The sequence below is a fragment of the Engystomops pustulosus genome, chromosome 10, assembly GCF_040894005.1.
Source record: "Engystomops pustulosus chromosome 10, aEngPut4.maternal, whole genome shotgun sequence".
In the NCBI taxonomy this organism is placed as follows: Eukaryota; Metazoa; Chordata; class Amphibia; order Anura; family Leptodactylidae; genus Engystomops; species Engystomops pustulosus.
In genome coordinates, this window is record NC_092420.1 from 54,106,541 (window position 1) to 54,125,475 (window position 18,935).

General features: G+C 37.8%; 1 protein-coding gene across 11 annotated transcripts in view; it reads right to left on the minus strand.

The window, feature by feature from the left end:
- Positions 1–777: 777 nt before the first annotated feature.
- Positions 778–18,935, minus strand: part of PTPRC (protein tyrosine phosphatase receptor type C) — a 96,379-nt gene continuing 78,221 nt past the window's right edge. For all 11 annotated transcript variants that reach the window (XM_072128957.1, XM_072128956.1, XM_072128955.1 and 8 more), the window contains 17 exons: positions 16,837–16,871; positions 16,375–16,484; positions 16,080–16,170; positions 15,479–15,555; positions 15,253–15,289; positions 15,074–15,171; positions 14,193–14,318; positions 12,144–12,298; positions 8,498–8,633; positions 7,992–8,141; positions 7,091–7,181; positions 6,409–6,539; positions 5,463–5,597; positions 5,072–5,197; positions 4,039–4,211; positions 3,001–3,136; positions 778–2,785 (listed from right to left, as the gene is read on the minus strand). In XM_072128957.1, the coding sequence (XP_071985058.1) occupies positions 2,531–2,785; positions 3,001–3,136; positions 4,039–4,211; positions 5,072–5,197; positions 5,463–5,597; positions 6,409–6,539; positions 7,091–7,181; positions 7,992–8,141; positions 8,498–8,633; positions 12,144–12,298; positions 14,193–14,318; positions 15,074–15,171; positions 15,253–15,289; positions 15,479–15,555; positions 16,080–16,170; positions 16,375–16,484; positions 16,837–16,871 (2,062 nt within the window). In that variant the 3' untranslated portion in view covers positions 778–2,530. The remainder of the gene's footprint in view (positions 2,786–3,000; positions 3,137–4,038; positions 4,212–5,071; positions 5,198–5,462; positions 5,598–6,408; positions 6,540–7,090; positions 7,182–7,991; positions 8,142–8,497; positions 8,634–12,143; positions 12,299–14,192; positions 14,319–15,073; positions 15,172–15,252; positions 15,290–15,478; positions 15,556–16,079; positions 16,171–16,374; positions 16,485–16,836; positions 16,872–18,935) is intronic.

Here is an 18,935-nt window from a genome sequence, read left to right on the forward strand (position 1 = left end):
AGCCATCTGTAGCCATGACAGGGGGAAAAAAGGGAGATTTTGTGTTAATATCTGATTCATAGCAAAAAGTAAAGAGGGGCAGGCATGACCAAAAAAGGGGCATTCTAAAGATGGGGATTACAAACATGGGGAGATGAATTGGGACATAAATACAGGATGGGGGGCATGAAGCGTCCATTTTCCTGGGATGTTCATTTACACATGAAGCAAGCAAAGACTTTGATGGCACTGAAGATGCTTTTACTGTTTAGTAAAAACATACTCAAGACTCAATATAAATATATATTTTTTGGTTTATTTTTTAAATTCCTCTTGTTCCAGAAATTTGTATAAATTAACAGTCTTTTCACAGAATATTAAATATTCTAGAATTCTCTGTTTCAGCACTAACATGTTTAATCCGAAATTTTTATATCACAAAACCATTTATATAAAATAAGTAAAAAAAATCAGCAAAATAAGCAAACGGTTCAATCATCAATAATTGACATCATAATATAACAGCTCAAAATGACTCTATATTGTTCCCTATATATTGAACGAAATGTACAGATGTGTAAGGATCTCTTTCATAGTAGGCTGAGTCTATGTATATATGGGCATAATAAAAGCATATTGGGGCAGATTTATCAAGCTGTCTGAAAGTCAGAATATTTCTAGTTGCCCATGGCAACCAATCACAGCTCCCCTTTAAAATATTCATGAGCACTGGTAAAACTCAAAGCTGAGCTGTGATTGGTTGCCATGGGCAACTAGAAATATTCTGACTTTCAGACAGCTTGATAAATCTGCCCCATTATCTTTAAAACTGGACAAATATGAAAGATGAGTAAAGTAAAATTGAAGTAATGTAAAAAGACAGCGTACATAAACAACACCTACTATATCATTACCTTTTACTCTAATCCTTCTTTTTTTCAATTATTGACATAATAATACATTTTTTATAGCCCTCCCCCACACAAGTTCATAGTATCATAGCATATTAGGCTGGGAAAAGACACAGGTACATGAATGAAATGTAATATAGACTAAGAAACTCCTTTATTTACATTATTTTGTGCTAATGTGTGAATAGAAACAATTAGGGCAAATCAACATGCAGGGAAAAGTGATTATTTCACCCAATAAACTATACAAATTAGTATATCTATCTTCTTGGATTCCCATATCTTGTTATGTGTGGGGTTAGAAATAAAATTTGTAATATTTTCGAGCTAAAATTCTATATATGTAATCAGCCGCTGGTTGTACCTCTCAGCATGTTGAGGGTTTGACAGCTAAAGTTCATAACAAAGTTCATTGTCTAGGTTGACTGAAGGTCTCTATCTTCATAGCAGGTAACACTGAAGGGCCTACACCCAGAGCAGTCAGCAATCAGCTGTTGGTCCTGGCAAAACACAATGCATGGATCTGGAGCTATGATCCCTTACTGCAGATCCCTTACTGTTCACTTCAATGAACCTGCTGGGCACAGTCATCACAAAGAGCAAGGAGTCATCTGCCTCCGTGCATTGTAATGGCCAAACCTGAACAGCTGATTGGTTGGGTGTAGGGTTCTCAACAAAGGCCTTTCCTTGTGTAGATACATCTGTATGTGTCCCTACTTGACCATCTAAAGTAGTAGAGGTATGTGTGAAATGTATTCTGACCTAGAATTAGAGGTTAGTGATAGTTTGTTTAGTCTTTCTACAAGTTGTGGAAATTGAGAAATGTCCAATTTTATAAGTAACTTTAACTATGAGGATTTCCGCAAGATGGACTTTCTCTCATGAGTATTTGAAAGAACACCTAACCATCCTAAAGGCAATACTGTAACATATGTCTCAGATCTCATCTAATGTTTGTCATATAACCTGTTTGGACCAAACCCAAAGGAGAGCAAGTCAATAGGTGGATAGAGTTCAAAGGTTACGTCATCCATTAAAAATAAAGTCATCTGTTTAAAATTAGGGTTCTGCTGCATAATGTGACCCAATATTGTATTTCACTTTTAAATATGTATTTACAAAGATGACTTACCTCTAGTGACCTATGTACCGCAATATATACTATTAATAAAAGTCAAGCTTATATTTCTTAAAAAAGCTTTAAGTTTACAAAATAACCACATAACATACAAAAATAAGCTAGAGAGCGATCTGACCAGCCCCTGCACTTTGCACATGCTAAGATTTGCCTGCTTGGAACATATCCGGATAATTATAGACAGGAACTAATACGTGGAGACATCAGATCCACAAGTGGAAGCACCTGGAGCGCAGCAGGCTGTCTATACCGAGCATAGGTTACATTGCATAGCATGTTGCCGTATTTGGAACACAAGTTACTGTGTGCTGAGAATTCTAAGGTTTGTCATATTAACAGATTTGCCTTATACCTCAATTTCTAAACCTACACATTGACCTTCCGCTTTGCTGTAAAACCATAAGGTTTGTTGATGAGGTGAAAACTAAGTTGACCTATCAGACCAATAAGGTGTAAATATGTTGACTATCCTGGTTTCCCGTGTACAGTATTTACTGGGTTGTCATTCGTCTATTCTCAGTGATACTTCTGTGAACACTGCTGCGCTGGGTCCATTGGGGGCTGTTTCGTCTACTTTAGGAGTAGGTGCAGTATCTTCTGTCACGCTGGCTGTAGCTGCCTGGCTCTCTTCTGGGGTTTTGTTCTTTGTTTCCTGCTGGTTGTCCTGGTCATGTTCCTGATGAATGGTTATCTGGACCTGACCATTCTGGGCCGGTATAGTGCTGGCCACGGTGTCATAAAGAAACTCATATTGCTCCTAAAAATGATACACCATAGTTTATACAAATGTCATATATTCTCATATATGTTCAAATATCAACAGCTTTTGTTGGTTGGAGCGAATAGTTGCCATATTACAAATATCAATGTTTATAGCACATTTATAGAGGGTGAAAGATAACATAGATATAATGACCCCTCCCATGTCTACCATGTCATTAATAAACACCACTTCTCTCTTCATGTACTTACATAAAAGGAAAGCATTCCTGATCGCTGGCGACGTAAATGTTTCACTGTTTGGAAAACATCGATAACTTCTTCAACCTTGGCACTTTCTAGAAGATTCCAGAGGGCACAGAATGTCCCGCTTCTCTGAGATCCATCACTTTGAAAGTTATATCACAGAAAGTCATGAATTACTATGCACAGTTTTTTTTAAACTTAAGCAAATCAATCTACCATCAAAATACATCATGATAAACCATCCCTGGTAAAAGTGTCCCTACTTACTCATAGATCCAGGCACCATGACGGTGGTCATCATGTGTTATCCATTGCCCTTTATGCTCATTAGCATATATTTAAAAGTTGATTTCAGAAGGAAGGAGGCCACAGATAACACATGTAAGAAGATTACCATAGTCACGGTGCCTGACTGTATGAGTAAGTGTCCCTGGTTTATCATGCTGTATTTTGATAGTAGATTTGCTTAAGTGTTTTGTAAAAAAATACATTTTGTATTTTATAGAGGAAGAAAAACTGAGACATATAGATTGATATGTGTACAAGTAAATGCTGACAAGACTCCCAAGAGAGAGTCTTTAGCAGTTACATGTGGACATATATTGATATAGTGGGAACTTTTTTTACCATGTAAATCCTACTCCAAGTCATATAAACCTATATATCACTGAGCAGAGTTATCCAAAAACAGTTCATGAGCAAAGTTAAAATTCCTAACATAGCCACTAAGAGGCAATCTAGTGATTTGTCTTCAAAGGGGTTATCTTCTGAATACAAACTTAAACCCTATTCAAATTGTTGGAGGTCCTCTAATTTCCGTGTACCACCATCTCAATGTAGAAACCCCCATATAGTAGCAATGTCACTTATTTAACTTCTTTGGGACTGGAAGAGATGGTTCAACACCTAACAAGCTCCAGCAATTCCATAGAAATATATAAAGCAATGTTGTGCCTGTGTACAATATGTTGCCAAACCCCTTATTTGTAGAAACATTTCTAAAGTTTATTTTATTTATATATATATAGCAATAGTCAAAATTACCTGCAGTGGACAAGAAGAGGGACTGATCTGTCATGCCGGCCATGCTCCTCCATTCTGTTGCATGGAATGTTTTCCCTGATCTTCTCAATCATCTCCAGAAGCCCGTTGGTGTCTTTGGGCAGATCCTCCCATTGATTATAATGAAATTGTGAAACTTTTCGGATATCTTTCCTCTAAGGGTTAAAAGAAATATAAGACAAATAATAATGATGTATTATTTGTAAAGGATATGGGTAATAGTAACATATGTAATAGTGGACATACACATAAGATTTCCCTGATTTCCCCTAGGTATGCACAGTTAGGCCCGTTCCACACCTGCGAGTGTGATGCGATGAACTTGCATCACACTCGCAGCGCATGCTACCAGGAACACACGGCCCGAATGCTGCACACTGGGAGTGAACTCAGCATGTCAGTTCACTCCCGGTGTGCAGCGTTCGGGCCGTGCGATCCTGGCAGCATGCGTTGCGAGTGTGATGCGATGAACTTGCATCACACTCGCAACGCATGCTGCCAGGAACGGGTCTTACAAAGAGGGTATTACAGGTTATTAAAGGCACCCGACCTCTTGTCAGTGATCACAAGAATAAGAGTCCTCCCTGTGAATGCAGCTATATTTTTCTTATGTGATCTCTGAACCATTTACTTTGATGTGGCTGATGGAGCCATGTACTTGGCTATTTGTATCAGGAGTAAAGAAGTCAACAGCTGCGACAGTACTTGTGAACAGTAAAAACAGCCACTTCAGCTTCTGACAGATATTTCTGGTGGTGATTGTTCTACTGTGTGAAGCCATGTTAAAAGAAAAACAAAAAAAGTGAAATAAAAAGTGATACATGGGGGGGTGGGGGGGCTTACCAAGGCTTGTTGGGGGGACACCGTGTTCCAGTGCATTAGCTATAGCCTGGTCTGGCCACACAGTCCTGAGCCTGGTAAACACCAGGGTTTATTATATATCCAACATTTTATCATCGCTAGAACATAAATATCATTGGCAAATAATGGGACTTACCAATCCAAATGGTCTCACCTTAGTATGTCTGATCTCAAAAGTCCGTTCAGTGTAGGCACCACATGGATTTTCATCAGTTAGCGCTACCTCAAGATCATCATATGTCTTACTCTTTTCTTTCCAATATTGTGCACATTCCTGGTCCTGTATAGCCATAGAAGACAGATCTATAGTCACTTCATGCATTTCTGCCATGTACAGTGCATTTTCTATTATATTAATTACAAAATTAAAAAACTGTGAAGTTTTCTATTATATTAATAACAAAATTAAAAAACTGTGAAGTTCTTCTCTAAAGGATGAACATAGAAGCAATGGCAGTAAGTCAGCAGTAAATGTGCCCATAAAATGTAGAGTGAATTTCTTATGGCAAATCATGTGGAGGACTTCATGCATTTACATTACTCACACTGCTCTCTTGGTTTGGTCCAGAAAGCATCACAATTGCTTTCATTTTCCTTTGGAAGATCATTTGCCAAAATTCTACCATTGTGTTTGGTAGAGGTGACTGTGCTGCTATCATTGATCGTGTGCCCCAATATCCCTGAAAAGACAAATTTCCAAACTGTATTACAAAGGAAAAGAATCTCTCATAAATCATAACCCTTCCATGATTTAATGTCAGTTTGGTGGGAAGAGACATCCATAGTCCTCCACCTATTCATAAAATACCATATTTTTCGGACTATATGACGCTTCTTACTATAGGACGCACCCCAGATTTAGGCTTCCAAAAAAGGAAAAATATTTTTACACCAATTAAAATATCCCTGTTGGTCGCACTAAAGCACAGCATAGACAGATCTGCATCATCTATACATTTACACACACTGCTCTGCTTCATCCATACATTTACACACAAAGCTCTGCTTCATCCATACAGTTACACACACAGCACTGCTTCATCACATGATTCTGACATCACCGCAGGTCCTGTAGGCAGAGGGAGAGAGCAGTGCGGAGGCTCTCCTCTCCTCTCTGGGAGATCGGATGCAGCTCTATATCAGGGCATCACCCGATCTCCATTACAGTGGTCAGGAGGGTCTGGCAGTGCTGAATCCTCCTGACGCAGGCACTTTTAAGCAACATTTTTTCTTCCTGAAAAGTCCATCTTATAGTTCAAAAAATATGGTAATTGTAAACTCTTGTGAGGACCTTCAATGCTTGGACATGTCATAGTTATCCTTTCCTCGTAAATACATGATGGTGCAGAGTATTATTTATTTTTCTAAGGATTGCAATGCAGATCTGGCACATTCATTTCAATCCTTGTTTCTGTAATTTCCAAATATTGAATAATGTAGAGTAATGTGTACTAGTCACTAGTCATTCACTGTCACTAAATGACAACTTACTATTATGTAAGATGCATTGATGTAGATAGATTCCTCAGATTCACTGTCCTGGTCTGTAGACATCTCATCGTCCTCAGTGTTTTCTCTTTCTGGCTCATCATCCACTTTGACCTGGACACGGTTAAATTCATCTGAAAATGAGTAAAGTAAACTATGAGCAGTTATGCAATTTGTAGTTTTTCATTTGATATGAAATTCCTTTTTTTAATAATAAAAATTTTCAAAAAATCTTGACTCCTAGCTCAACATGTCCGAAAAGTCTAGCATCGGGGGACTTAAACCTCCTTAGAAAATTGATTCAAATTGTTTACAATATTTTACAAGGTTTTGTGAATGATGTAGGGCCCAATAAAGTTCTTTGGGTGTTATATTACACCTTTGTAACATGTTAGCATTACAGCCATTGATTGGGTAAAGTATCTATTGAAATGTAAACCAACATAGTAATAATTCTCTCATTCCTTGCAGTTTCATAGTTATACATGAAGTGGTGCCATGTATATACAACAATCACAGGGGATCACTAATACCTAGACATGTTTTCTGCGGCTATATATGAACTTTAGAACATTTGTGAAAGTCCTCTATCTAGTCTATAACAGCATAGCATTTATGGCATGCAGAATATATATACACATACATATAAATATATGCACACATATTATTACATAGAATCACTTACATGGAACAACTGAGGCGCTGCGATTTTTGTCTTTGTTGTCCTGGTGGTTTCCTACTGTCTGTGGTCTCCAGTTTTTATATGAAGGTAATCTCTAAAAATGTAAATTAACCAGTAATAAGTTCTGTTCAGTCTTGTCATGTGAAAGAACTCAAGGCATTTTTATAGGATGTTAGGCTCTGTTCACACTAGAACAAATTTGCATGTATTTCCATTTTTATATAACAGCATTAAAAAATCTTGTTTTCTTAAAGTAGGTAACCCCCTACCAATGTTTGTGGAAGCATGTCACAAGTCTGTATCCTGGGATATATGCAAATAGGTTTCCTTAGATGGGACAACCACACCTCTTTTACCACCTTGTAAGGCAGTCCCCTTACCATTAATTGTGACTTTCAGGAACCCTGAAATGACATGATGTGGGATTGAAGCCAAACCAATATATCTATTCCAAAAGGAACAGATTCCCAACTGAAGACAGAACTGTTTTGATGTCCTTGCTTCTCATCAGTAAAGTGTAGGCAACTGGTTTACCTGAGTGAGAGGCTTTTGACTAGATGGAGAAAGAGTTCGCCTCACAGAAGCTTTAATCCCATTAGGTAGCAAAATAGTTGTGTTTTTCTTATCCCATCTAGAAAACCTATTTGCATATTTTACAAAATCTCCTAGTAGAGCATTAATGGCTATAAGTCCCCATTAAATCCTTTAATGACATTTTAAAGTAACTTGTGCCACCACCTGCAAAATGGAGCATATGATAGTGCCCACTGTTGAATATGTAGGCAGGTCATCCAAAAAGACACTCTTTTAAGCCTCTCTATTCCAGAACGACTGCCCAAAAAGGATATTTGAAATGAGTTTTGTAAACTAGACAACCCTATTAAATTATCATTTTCCATTTTACCTGGAATTCAGAGGTCAGTTGTGATGGTTCAGAGGGAGGGTCATTTTTCTTCATGTTGTGAAGTAAATGTGGTAACTCTGATGTGATGATTTCTGTCTCACCAAACTGATTGTATTCCACTAACGACTTGTGTATGAAGATGTACTGGGCCTGTAATTGAGGAAGAAACATTTTACAAAATCATATATCTGAATTCAAAGGGAACTTGTGAAAAGATTTAACAATGCGTAACTACCGACAGTGTTAGGAAGAAGTACTGGAGATATGTGTAACCATTACTTTTTGTATAGTTAATAGCAGCAGGACTGTGATAAATGAATTGTTAGTCTAGGATTGCACCTTCAGTCACAAACATTGGTATGCAACAACTCTCCCAGTGTCCTGGAATACTAATGCATATTTTACAGTCCTGCTGATACTAACACCACACACTAAGGTATCATTTCACAGCTATTATACATGAATGATCATATTAATATTATTGTCATGGTTGTTTCTATAGTCACCTCCACTTGGACCATCAGGCAACGTTGGCGTCTCAGCTGTACCACATAGCCATAAACATCCACCCTGCTCTCTGCCTCCAGACCTTCCAACATTGCATCAATGCTTATATAAGTTCCTGTGCGTCCAACTCCAGCACTGAAAATAAAATGAATTATAGGTCATAGTTGTGCATTATCTATAGCATACAATTAAAGGGGTTGTCCGTCAATTGAAAAACATGCCTGGTCTCTTCCAAAAACTGCTCCTCTCCTGGCCATGTGTAGTGTGTGGTATTGAAACTAAGCTCCCTCTACTTGTATACATCTGAGCTGCACTTTCAGTGCTTACAAAAAATTATAATGGGCAGCAATATAATGGGAACAACTCCCGTAATTGTTATTGTCATAAATGTCATTTGTACCAGTTTTGATAAATACCTCCCCGATACAAAATCCCATTGTACACTATACTATTTAATTTTCTTACTTTTTACATACCTATAATTGTAATGGTAAGCAAACAAAAAATTTAAAAAACGCCAGCTCACCCTCGAGGTATACTTCGGGTCAGCAATCCTCCCGGTGCATGGACCACCGTGTAAGCCTTCCACGGAGCAGGAAGTGTAGCATCCAAGAACAAATCCAGCACTTTCACGGGAGATGCAGATAAAATCAATGATTCTTTATTTCCAAGCTTTAACCCCTAGGGGACACAGCCTATTTTGGCCTTAAGGACGCGGCCCCATTCTTCAAATCTGACCTGTGTCACTATAAGTGGTTATAGTTTTGGAACGCTATGAGATATCCATGGGATTTTTAGATTGTTTTCTCGTGACACATTGTACTTCAAATTAGTTTAAAAATTTGGATGATATCTTTTGTGTTTAGTTATGAAAAAAAACAAAATTTGGAAAAAATTTGGAAAAATTCTTTATTTTCAACGTTCTAAATTCTCTACTTTTGATGCAGATAGTCATAGCACCCAAATAAATTCATAACTTACATTTCCCAAATGTCTGCTTTATGTTGGCATGGTTTTTTAAGATTCCACATATTTTACTAGAATGTTATGAGGCTCAGAATTTAGGTATCATTTTTCACATTTTTTGTAAAATCACCAAAACCTGTATTAGATGGACCTGCTCAACTTCTAATTGACACTGAGAGGCCTAAATAATAGCGAGACTCGTAAATTACCCCATTGTGGAAACTACACACCTCAATGTATGAAAAACCACTTTTAAGAAGTTTGTTAACGCTTTACGTGTTTTATAGGGGTTAAAACAAAATGGAGGTGCAGTCTGCAAATTGTAATATTTTTTCACAATACACCCATTTTGGGTGGAAAATTAAACATTTACAATGGATTAAATAAAAAAAGGCTCCACAAAGTTTGATACCCAATTCCTCCCGAATGCACCGATACCCCATATGTGGTGGTAACCTGCTGTATGGGCGCACGGCCGGGCATAGAAGGGAAGGAGGCGCCATCCAGATCAGATTTTCTATGTCACATTGTACAGGCTATAATTTTTTTCTTTTTTTTAATGTGGACCTATAGGGGCTTATTTCTTTTGCCACATGAGATGCACTTTTCTGGTACGTAATTTAGGGGAATCTATAGGCTAATTGGTGAGATTTTATTAACTCTTTGTTGGTGGAGGAAATGAAAATCATCACTTTTCAGGAAGATTTTTATGTTTTTTTTTTTTGCCCGTTTACCATACCATAAAAATAGTATATTATTTTCATTCTATGGGTCGCCACGATTACAAAAAGACCTCATTTATATAGATTTTTTATTTTTTTCCCATTTTTACTGCATAAAAAGTAATTTGGCAAAAATGTTGTTAATTTTAGCATCACCGTCTTTCATATGCATAACTTTTTTATTTTTTGCCTCACAAATGTGTTTAAGGGCTTATTTTTTGCGAGAAGGATTGTTCTTTTTAGTGGTCTTATTTTAGAGTGCATAACATTTTTTAAATCCCTTTTTAGAGCATTTTTATAGGGTATTAATTGAAAATGATCTTTTTTCTGGAGCTTTTTTTTGTTTTGTTTTTTACGGGGTTCACTTTGCGGAACTAATAACGATTCTGTTTTATTATGCAGATTGTTACGGACGCAGGGATACCAAATATGTGGGGGTTTTGTGTATTTTATTCAATTGTACTGAATAAAAACCAATTTGGAGAAAATCTTGTTCATTTTAGCATCACCATCTTTTCATATGCATAACTTTTTTATTTTTCGGCTGACAAATCTGGTTAGGGGCTTATTTTTTGCGAGAAGAGTTGTTCTTTTTAGTGGGCTTATTTTGGAGTGCATAACATTTTTTAAATTACTTTTTAGAGCATTTTTTGATAAGGTATTAATTAAAAATTATCTTTTTTTGGAACGTTTTTGCGTTTTTTTTCTACGGCGTGTACCGTGCGGGTCCAGTAACGATTCTGTTTTATTATACAGATTGTTACGGACGCGGCAATACCAAATATGCGGGTTTTTTTGTGTTTTTGTGTTTTTTATACTTTATTAAGTGTTTTTATGGGAAAGTGACATTTTAGGGGCTTATATTTTTATGTATTTATTTTTTATTTATTATAATGTGTAGTGTTAAGTGTTTTTGCATATTTTTACTTCTACATACTTGAACTTAAACCAGTGATGCTCTGATCACTGGTTTAAGTTCAATACACTGCTCTACAATACTATTTTATTGTAGAGCAGTGTAAACTGTCTGAGCAAGCTTGCGCATGCTCAGACAGTTTACAGCCAGACCCGGAAGGGGTCTGGCTGCCATGGAGACTGGGCAGCTCCGGGGCACATGCCAGTCCTCGGAGCTGCCCAGAAGTGGATCGGATCCCCCGGTAAGCGGCACGGGGGATCCGATCCACAGCGCAAACACCCTTACACGCCGCGGTCATGTTTGACCGCGGCGAGTAAGGGGTTAACACCCGCGATCGGAGCCGGCTCCGATCGCGGGTGTTAGCGCAGGCTGTCAGCTGTACTAGACAGCTGACAGCCGCTGCTTCTGGTACCGGCTCCGTTCGTGAGCCGGTGCCAGAAGCAGGACGTTATAGAACGTCCCCGTGCGCTAAGCATCTAGCGCCGGGGACGTACTATAACGTCCTGGTGCGCCTAGGGGTTAAAATCCATAATACAGCAAAGTGAAAACGGCACACATCAGACCTACGCGTTTCGTCATACTGACTTAGTCATGGTCATGGTCATGACTAAGTCAGTATGACGAAACGCGTAGGTCTGATGTGTGCCGTTTTCGCTTTGCTGTATTATGGATTTTAAAGCTTGGAAATAAAGAATCATTGATTTTATCTGCATCTCCCGTGAAAGTGCTGGATTTGTTCTTGGATGCTACACTATAATTGTAATGGTAGTATAATAATGAAAAGCCTGGGAGCCTCTATACTTTACTTGTTCATGTCTCCTGTTACCGCAGGGATTACCAATGGTTATTATAAATCTTTTGATTTGCTGAACTTGTTTAAGACTCATTAAAGTCTTTTTGAGTCTATGTGGCGTAGTTTGTGTGTTTATATTGCTTTGCATTCTAATATTTCATAATGCTGAATTGTGAGAGCTTTCTACATTGTTATTTTGACCTTCCAGAAGTCTCAGCAGCATACATGGAAAGAAAGATCAGTATTACCTGCAATGAACAATTATTGGACCACTGAAGAAATTGCTCAAAGCATTGACCCTCCGACGTAGTTTCAGCAACAGGTTGGGATCATCTGGAACGCCATGATCTGGCCAAACAGTGAACTGGATGTGAGTGATGTCACGCTCTGATTTTTCACGCCTCTATATTATGAAAAAAGTTTATTGGTCAAAATTGTAAATATGTCCATTGTATTCTGGTAAATAATGATATTAAGACTATGAAATATATATACTACAATAATGGAATAAACAGGGATACAATAAAATTGAGTCATGCTCTTCCCTTCAGGTCCAACACTATGCATTATTCAATGAACTAGCTTTGACGGGAGTATTTCTTTAAGCAGGATTATTGTGCCAAATTTTTTAGACCTTTAAAGGAGCTTTTCATATGTCATATGTATACTAGTGGCTTACAGCTTGATCAAGTTGTTAATGTCTGAATTGCATTTCAGACTTTCTGGTGAAAAGTAGCACATTTATGATTCCTGAGTATTTCCTATGCCAAGAGGGGAAGGAAAGAATTTGTAAAGTCACAATTCCTAATCCAGTATACCACATCAGCAATTATCTGGCGTAAGTCAGCTGAAGTGGAAAGTAGGTTGGCAAAAGTTGCAATAAAAGTCACAAGTTTTTGGGACAACTGTGAGACATTTGTACATCAGTAAACTGATGTATCTCCAATCATAAAGAACCCCAATGTTTTTGCTATAAAGATCTCCACCCAAACTCGAATAAGCGTTGAAATTACTCCTATACAAACAATGGGCAATTGCAGTCACATGCAGCATTTCATGTTGTGACACAATGGGGTATATTTATCGCAATCTTTTTTGTGCTTCTTTTTGTGACTATTTTGAGTGCAATGGTAAATTTGCCCAAATATTCTCAACCAGCAAAGTTAGCCGCTATCGAGTTTTTCCAGTGTTGTGTCTGATTTATCTTTAGATTACAGTTATTGACTTGTAAAAAAGATCTTTTTGCAACCAAAAAACTACTCCACGCCCCTGCTGGTGTAGCAAGAATGTTAAAAGTAGGGACTTGCCTACAAATTTTATCTAGGCACTAAGAGCAGTGTGCCAGCGTATTAATGTGCCCCATCATCTCATAAAGCAGATTGTTTCATGCCACACATATCTGGCCAGATCTAACCAAAAAGAGAGGTAAGGAAGTTCACAGCTGATTGTGAGTACATTTTTATCACTTCATGTCATATGCAGGCAAGAAAATCTGGAAAAACCCAAAGCAGAAATATCAAATTTATACAAATTTTAAATGTAAACATCAGAGGAGTTTATGGTGTTCCCATAAACATCCCATAAACATCTCCTGGCTACTTTTATCAGTGCATTAATTATTAATGCATTCATTATTTTTAGCACACCAGGAGCAAATATGCAATATACATGGAAATGAGATTTGGAGGGGGAAGGGGGGGGGGGGAGCAAACATGAAGTGCCTGTATGAAAAGTGGTTAACAGAGAAGTGGGGTTAACTTATGCCAGAACCAAAGTGAAAAAAAAACATCCCTGCTGTTTAAATTCCACAGGAGCCCATCATTTAATCCTTTGCCAATAACATTTATTACCATATTAGCAAATGTTTAATTGGGTTAACTGGTTTAATTGAAGTAAAACCATTGGAGGTTGGTACAAAAATAATTTACCAATAAAATGATTTATAGCCAATACGATTAGCCAACATCAGTCAGCAATTTGTTGTGTTGTTGAGAAATCTTCGATATGTAGTTCAACTCATTGAGGTAAGAGAGATACAGATATTCTCTGGTACCTGTGCTACTATAGTCACCAGTCTAAGAAGCATCTATTGGGGCCAGAGGAAGATACGTTTTGTATGGGTCCGTGGTGAGAGACAATGGGGCTGCTCTGTTATATGACATAGCATCTACTTAGTCTTACTTTTTCTCAGGAGGTTATTAATATGACCATCTAAAAGACTAATTCAAGTGAATCTGCAATGTCCTTGACCACTGGGTGAGCAGTGACTTTGTAAGTGAAAAGATGAAGTAACTTACATTATTGATGTGCAATTTGCGAGTAATGTAGTCAGGAAAAAATTTCTCCTCAGTGATCTTCACAGTTACATCTCCATAGTCTTCTAATTCCCCTTCACATTGAGGCCAGTACTGGGCACACTTGTTCTGGAATTCAGTATCATAATTGAGTAAGAACAAAAAAATGAGGAACCGGCTTCCCCTAGATACATAAGACAGTTGGAGAGTCTGTCACATGGCAAAGTATTAGACAATAGGGAATGTTTCTTAGAAGAGGTTGAAGAAACTCTTCCCCTGTCCACAATATGGGGATTCAGAATTCTTGGGGGTCAGACGGCTGGGATTGTATTTTATTCATTACATTTTTGCAATTCCTATGGTTTTGAGTCCAACAGGTTGGGCTTGATGGACCTAAATATTCTATAATACTATGAAGTATTAATCCAGGAATAAATCTGAAGCCAAAAAAATTGCATTTACTCCTGCATATTACCAGCCCATATAAATAAATCATTCAACAAAATTATTTGTAAAGTTGACAATCCCTTTAAGAGACTAGTTATACTCATTTAGCTTCAAAAAGGTATCGCCTGATTTCCTTACTCTTATTGTGCTCTCTATGGCTCCTTTCAGACCAGGACCCGGACATAGCACACTGCCAGCTGGAGAAGCACCTCTTACCCCTTTCTTCTTCATAAGGAACCATGGGGAACCATGCAGCCGAGCAGTAAGTTCTGCAGAATCTTTTTACAGCAATTCAAATGGATAGCCATATTGCACATTGAATAGAGTGGGGCAGTGTGCTACCATTGCTGAAACGGTGTAGTATAGATAGCACTCAAAAACGGTAGTGCGAAAGGGGCCTAACTTGATACAAGTCTACACTACTAGTTTCCACTTACACGGTTTCCTTCCTCACAGCGAGTGACCATCACAATGATTGTTGACTTCTGCTCCCAGATCATCCTCCAGAAATCATTCATTGTTTCCTCCTTGGGTCCTTTACAATATTTCAAAATTCATATAATTAAAACATAGCTTTTTATAAATTCAGAAAAGAGTAACACTTTTACCAGTTTACCTTGGGCAGCAATGTATTTTCTTGGTTCCTTAAATCCCTGCAAAAAGAAAAGAACCCAATCAGTTCAGTGTAATATTTTACAGAAAATTAATTAATGATGAAGAATTGTATATGATTAAGAGATATTATCATCTACATTATTATTTTTGATATTGAATGCAAGCTGAGCTGAAGTGACATGTCTACACACAACATGGAGCCATGGGCTTCTAACTTTTTCCCTTACATTGATGTAGCTGGCATTGATGTAATCAGATCCAGGTTCTCCATGTATCTCAGACAAGACCACCCTGTTATTATCATCTGTAAAATGAATTAAAATTTATGAGTAATTTCCACAACAACACAAAGTCCTCCTTATAAATGTAACATAACACAGCACAGTGAATATATATATATATATACATATATATATATATATATATATATATATATATATATATATATATATATATATATATAAAATGCCTGTTACCCTCCTTTTAAAATCCTTTTAAAAATATCCACCAGATCCCTTCTCCTTCTGCACTGATTTACAATGGCCACCAGCTTTTTAGACTACCATATACTCACTAAGCACTGGAAGCATCAAACACTTCCCCCTTCTTCTGGATTGGCCAGCACTTATCACACCAAAAGCAAGAGGGAGTGTCCCGGACTACCAAATCACAGTGTCTAAAGAAGCTGGTGGCAAATGTAGATAAGAACAGATTTGCGACAGAGAATTTTAAAAAGTGGGCACCATGTAATTTACCTATAAATTGACCATGTTTATATAAACCCCCGGGACATTTAAAAAAAAATTAAAAAATAAACCTTATACTTACAAGGAAGAATATCAATGTAGCGGTTCTTAGACTGGTTGCAGGGTTTTCTGGCTTCCTTGATGGACAATTTACTAAAAACACGTGGAATGCTCTGAAAATAAAAATGTGCAAATTCAAAAAATTTGGTTTGTGCTTTATTTTTTGAAGTGAATATATCATTCATTTGTATAAGCATTACAAAGTTTTTACTATAACTTTTATAACCAAGAAAATATCTCATAAAATGTAAGAGCCCATGAAAAGGCAGTTGAATTCATTGAAAAAAAAAAACTGAAGTATTTTTAATACAATGTACCTGGAATTCATCGAGGAAAAAACGTCCCTCATCTGCATTTTTTCTTTTGTATGCCTCTAGGAGTAGATCTACTGGGATGGGCTCAATGTTCAGCAGCGATCCTTCATCATCTTCAAAAAAAATGCAAAGAACAGTGATGGCATGTAGATGATGCCTGCCCTCCTCCCCATTCCCCCCTGGTGTTCAAGGAATCGGATTTTGCAGAATATATATATATACACATATATTTAAAGTGCACTCACTCTTGAACACTATAGGAACAGAAGGCAGAGTTGAGAGGATGGTTAACACTCTCACATCCCACAGAATGGGAAAGATTATGATGAAATGAATAATTTTGTTGTTATACAAGGATTTTAAACCAAGACCACCACCGCTGCACCTGGATGCATGTTTCACCATCATCTTCCGCCATAGTAGATTACAGTACAGATAGTAAATATCATTAATAAAACCACTTACCATGTGCAATAAGTGGATAGTTGTCTCTCAAATTGCTGAAATAGGGAAAATACAAGTTAACACAGCTCTAACACATGGATGTATAAAGAGAAACACCTCATCTTACAGTGAGTATGTATCAACTTACAGGGGCAAGGCACTATAGGAGAATAACTATTTCTCAATTATTGAATTATAAGAAGTTTAGTGTTTTTAATTTGACTCAATGGAGTAAATTTCGGCAATGTAAAGAGTATTCAGAGGGAACCTCATATTCACAAATACAGCTAGCGACAGGTTCCTACAGAGGCCTATTTACAACCTTATAGCTAAAAATGATTTCCCTTACATTCCCATAAATCAATTTAATGTTATATTCCCTGGTATCAGAGGGGGTGTATCCTATTCAGACGGACCCTCCAATCTACTCCTCACCCATGTCCCATACCTCTTCTAAGTATTCAGCTCTTCATGTCATGTGACCAGGGTGATGTCATCTAAGCTCCTGTTACATCTGCAATGTCTACCCCATGTATGTATCTGATCACATGAAATCACAGCATAGGGAGGTGTAGAATTTCATGGAGGCTTCTGTGATTTCTAACCCCTTAAAAACAAGTGACGTATACTGTAGTTACATCACACGTCAGCTACGGTTGTTTGGTAAGGGCTCACTGGCTGAGCCCTTTCCATAGCCAGCAAGCTTTTGCTGCATAGTGCAGCAAGCACCCACTGGTGACACCAGCGATTGGTGCTAGCAGACAAACATCCATTACATAAACATCTATGAAGAAGGGAGTAGTATTGCAGAAAGCAAGCAACTTGTTTTCACCCACCAGGGAAAATCAAAAATTAGAGATAGAGCGTACAGGGATGGAAACTGCATAACTAAGTACCATGTGAGAATAAGAGAAGTGATTATAAGACTATTAGGGCAATGTGTTAAAGGTATAATTATGCTATAAAGGTAAAAAAATTAATGGCCAGATGTATCACAGCTTTGGCACACTAGTTCAGTTTTTGCGCTTTAATTGTTACACCTGAATTATCACAGTTGATGCCTCTTAATAACAATAATAATTCTTCATTTATATAGCGCACACAGATTAAGCAGCGCTGCACAGAGCTTGCCAAATTGGTCCTCTTATTAATCACTTGTGAGTCTCTACATTCTCTCCCACACCCCTGCATAAAAATGACATTCATAGCAGAGCCCAGCTGTGTGACAAGCTGCACCCAGTGATCCTCCTCAGCAGTGACTTCTATCATCTCCTGGAGAGGATCCTCCAGTGCTGATCTTCTGCTGCTCTCCGGTAATTCTGGCCAGTATTCCTAATGTAGTCATCCTGCTATCCTGCTACACGGTTACACTTCTCTGTACTGTCATTCCCACTTTCTCTGCTTTCCTATCTTGCTTTGAACTGCTGTTTTTGCAGAATATTTGTAAACAGAATCTCATGACTATATACAGTGGCTGGATGTAGTGTAAACACTGGCTGAGCTCTGCTGCTGTAATATACAGGCTCTACACTGTTGTGATGGGAATTACGTCTCTTTAGGCTGGCTCTTTCGGCTCCTGAACAGCTCCCTATTAAATACACAATGGGGAGCCGCAGGCCAGTCAATCACTCCATTCCACACCACTTTTAACCTGTTCGTAGCAGGTTAAAGGGGGCGTGGTGAGCCGGTTAGGGGCTGGGTTAAGTGAGCCATCGGCTCACTGAGGGGAGCCGGCTCGTGTCATTCATGAAGAAGAGCCATCTCTGCAGAAAAGCTCAGTGTCTTGCTTCTCAGTTTACACCACCTTTGGGCTGGAGTACTTTTTGCGCCAAATTTGTGCCTAAATCAAAAAGTCGCTAATAATGAATCATTAGTAGGTGCAGCAAAACATCTGGATTGATAGGATAACTGAGGAAAACATTGTTATATTTGATGTTCAGCTAGTTTGGTGGCACAATACTACAGCAACAAAATGAAAAGTCAAACAACAAAAAAGTGATACATTTGGTCCTAAAATTTGAAAAGGTGAGCTTATGTTATATATTTATATAGTATTATACTTTTTTACTTTTTCACAGTCAAAAGGAAAGGAAGGTAGGCAAAGGTAGGTAAAATTGCTT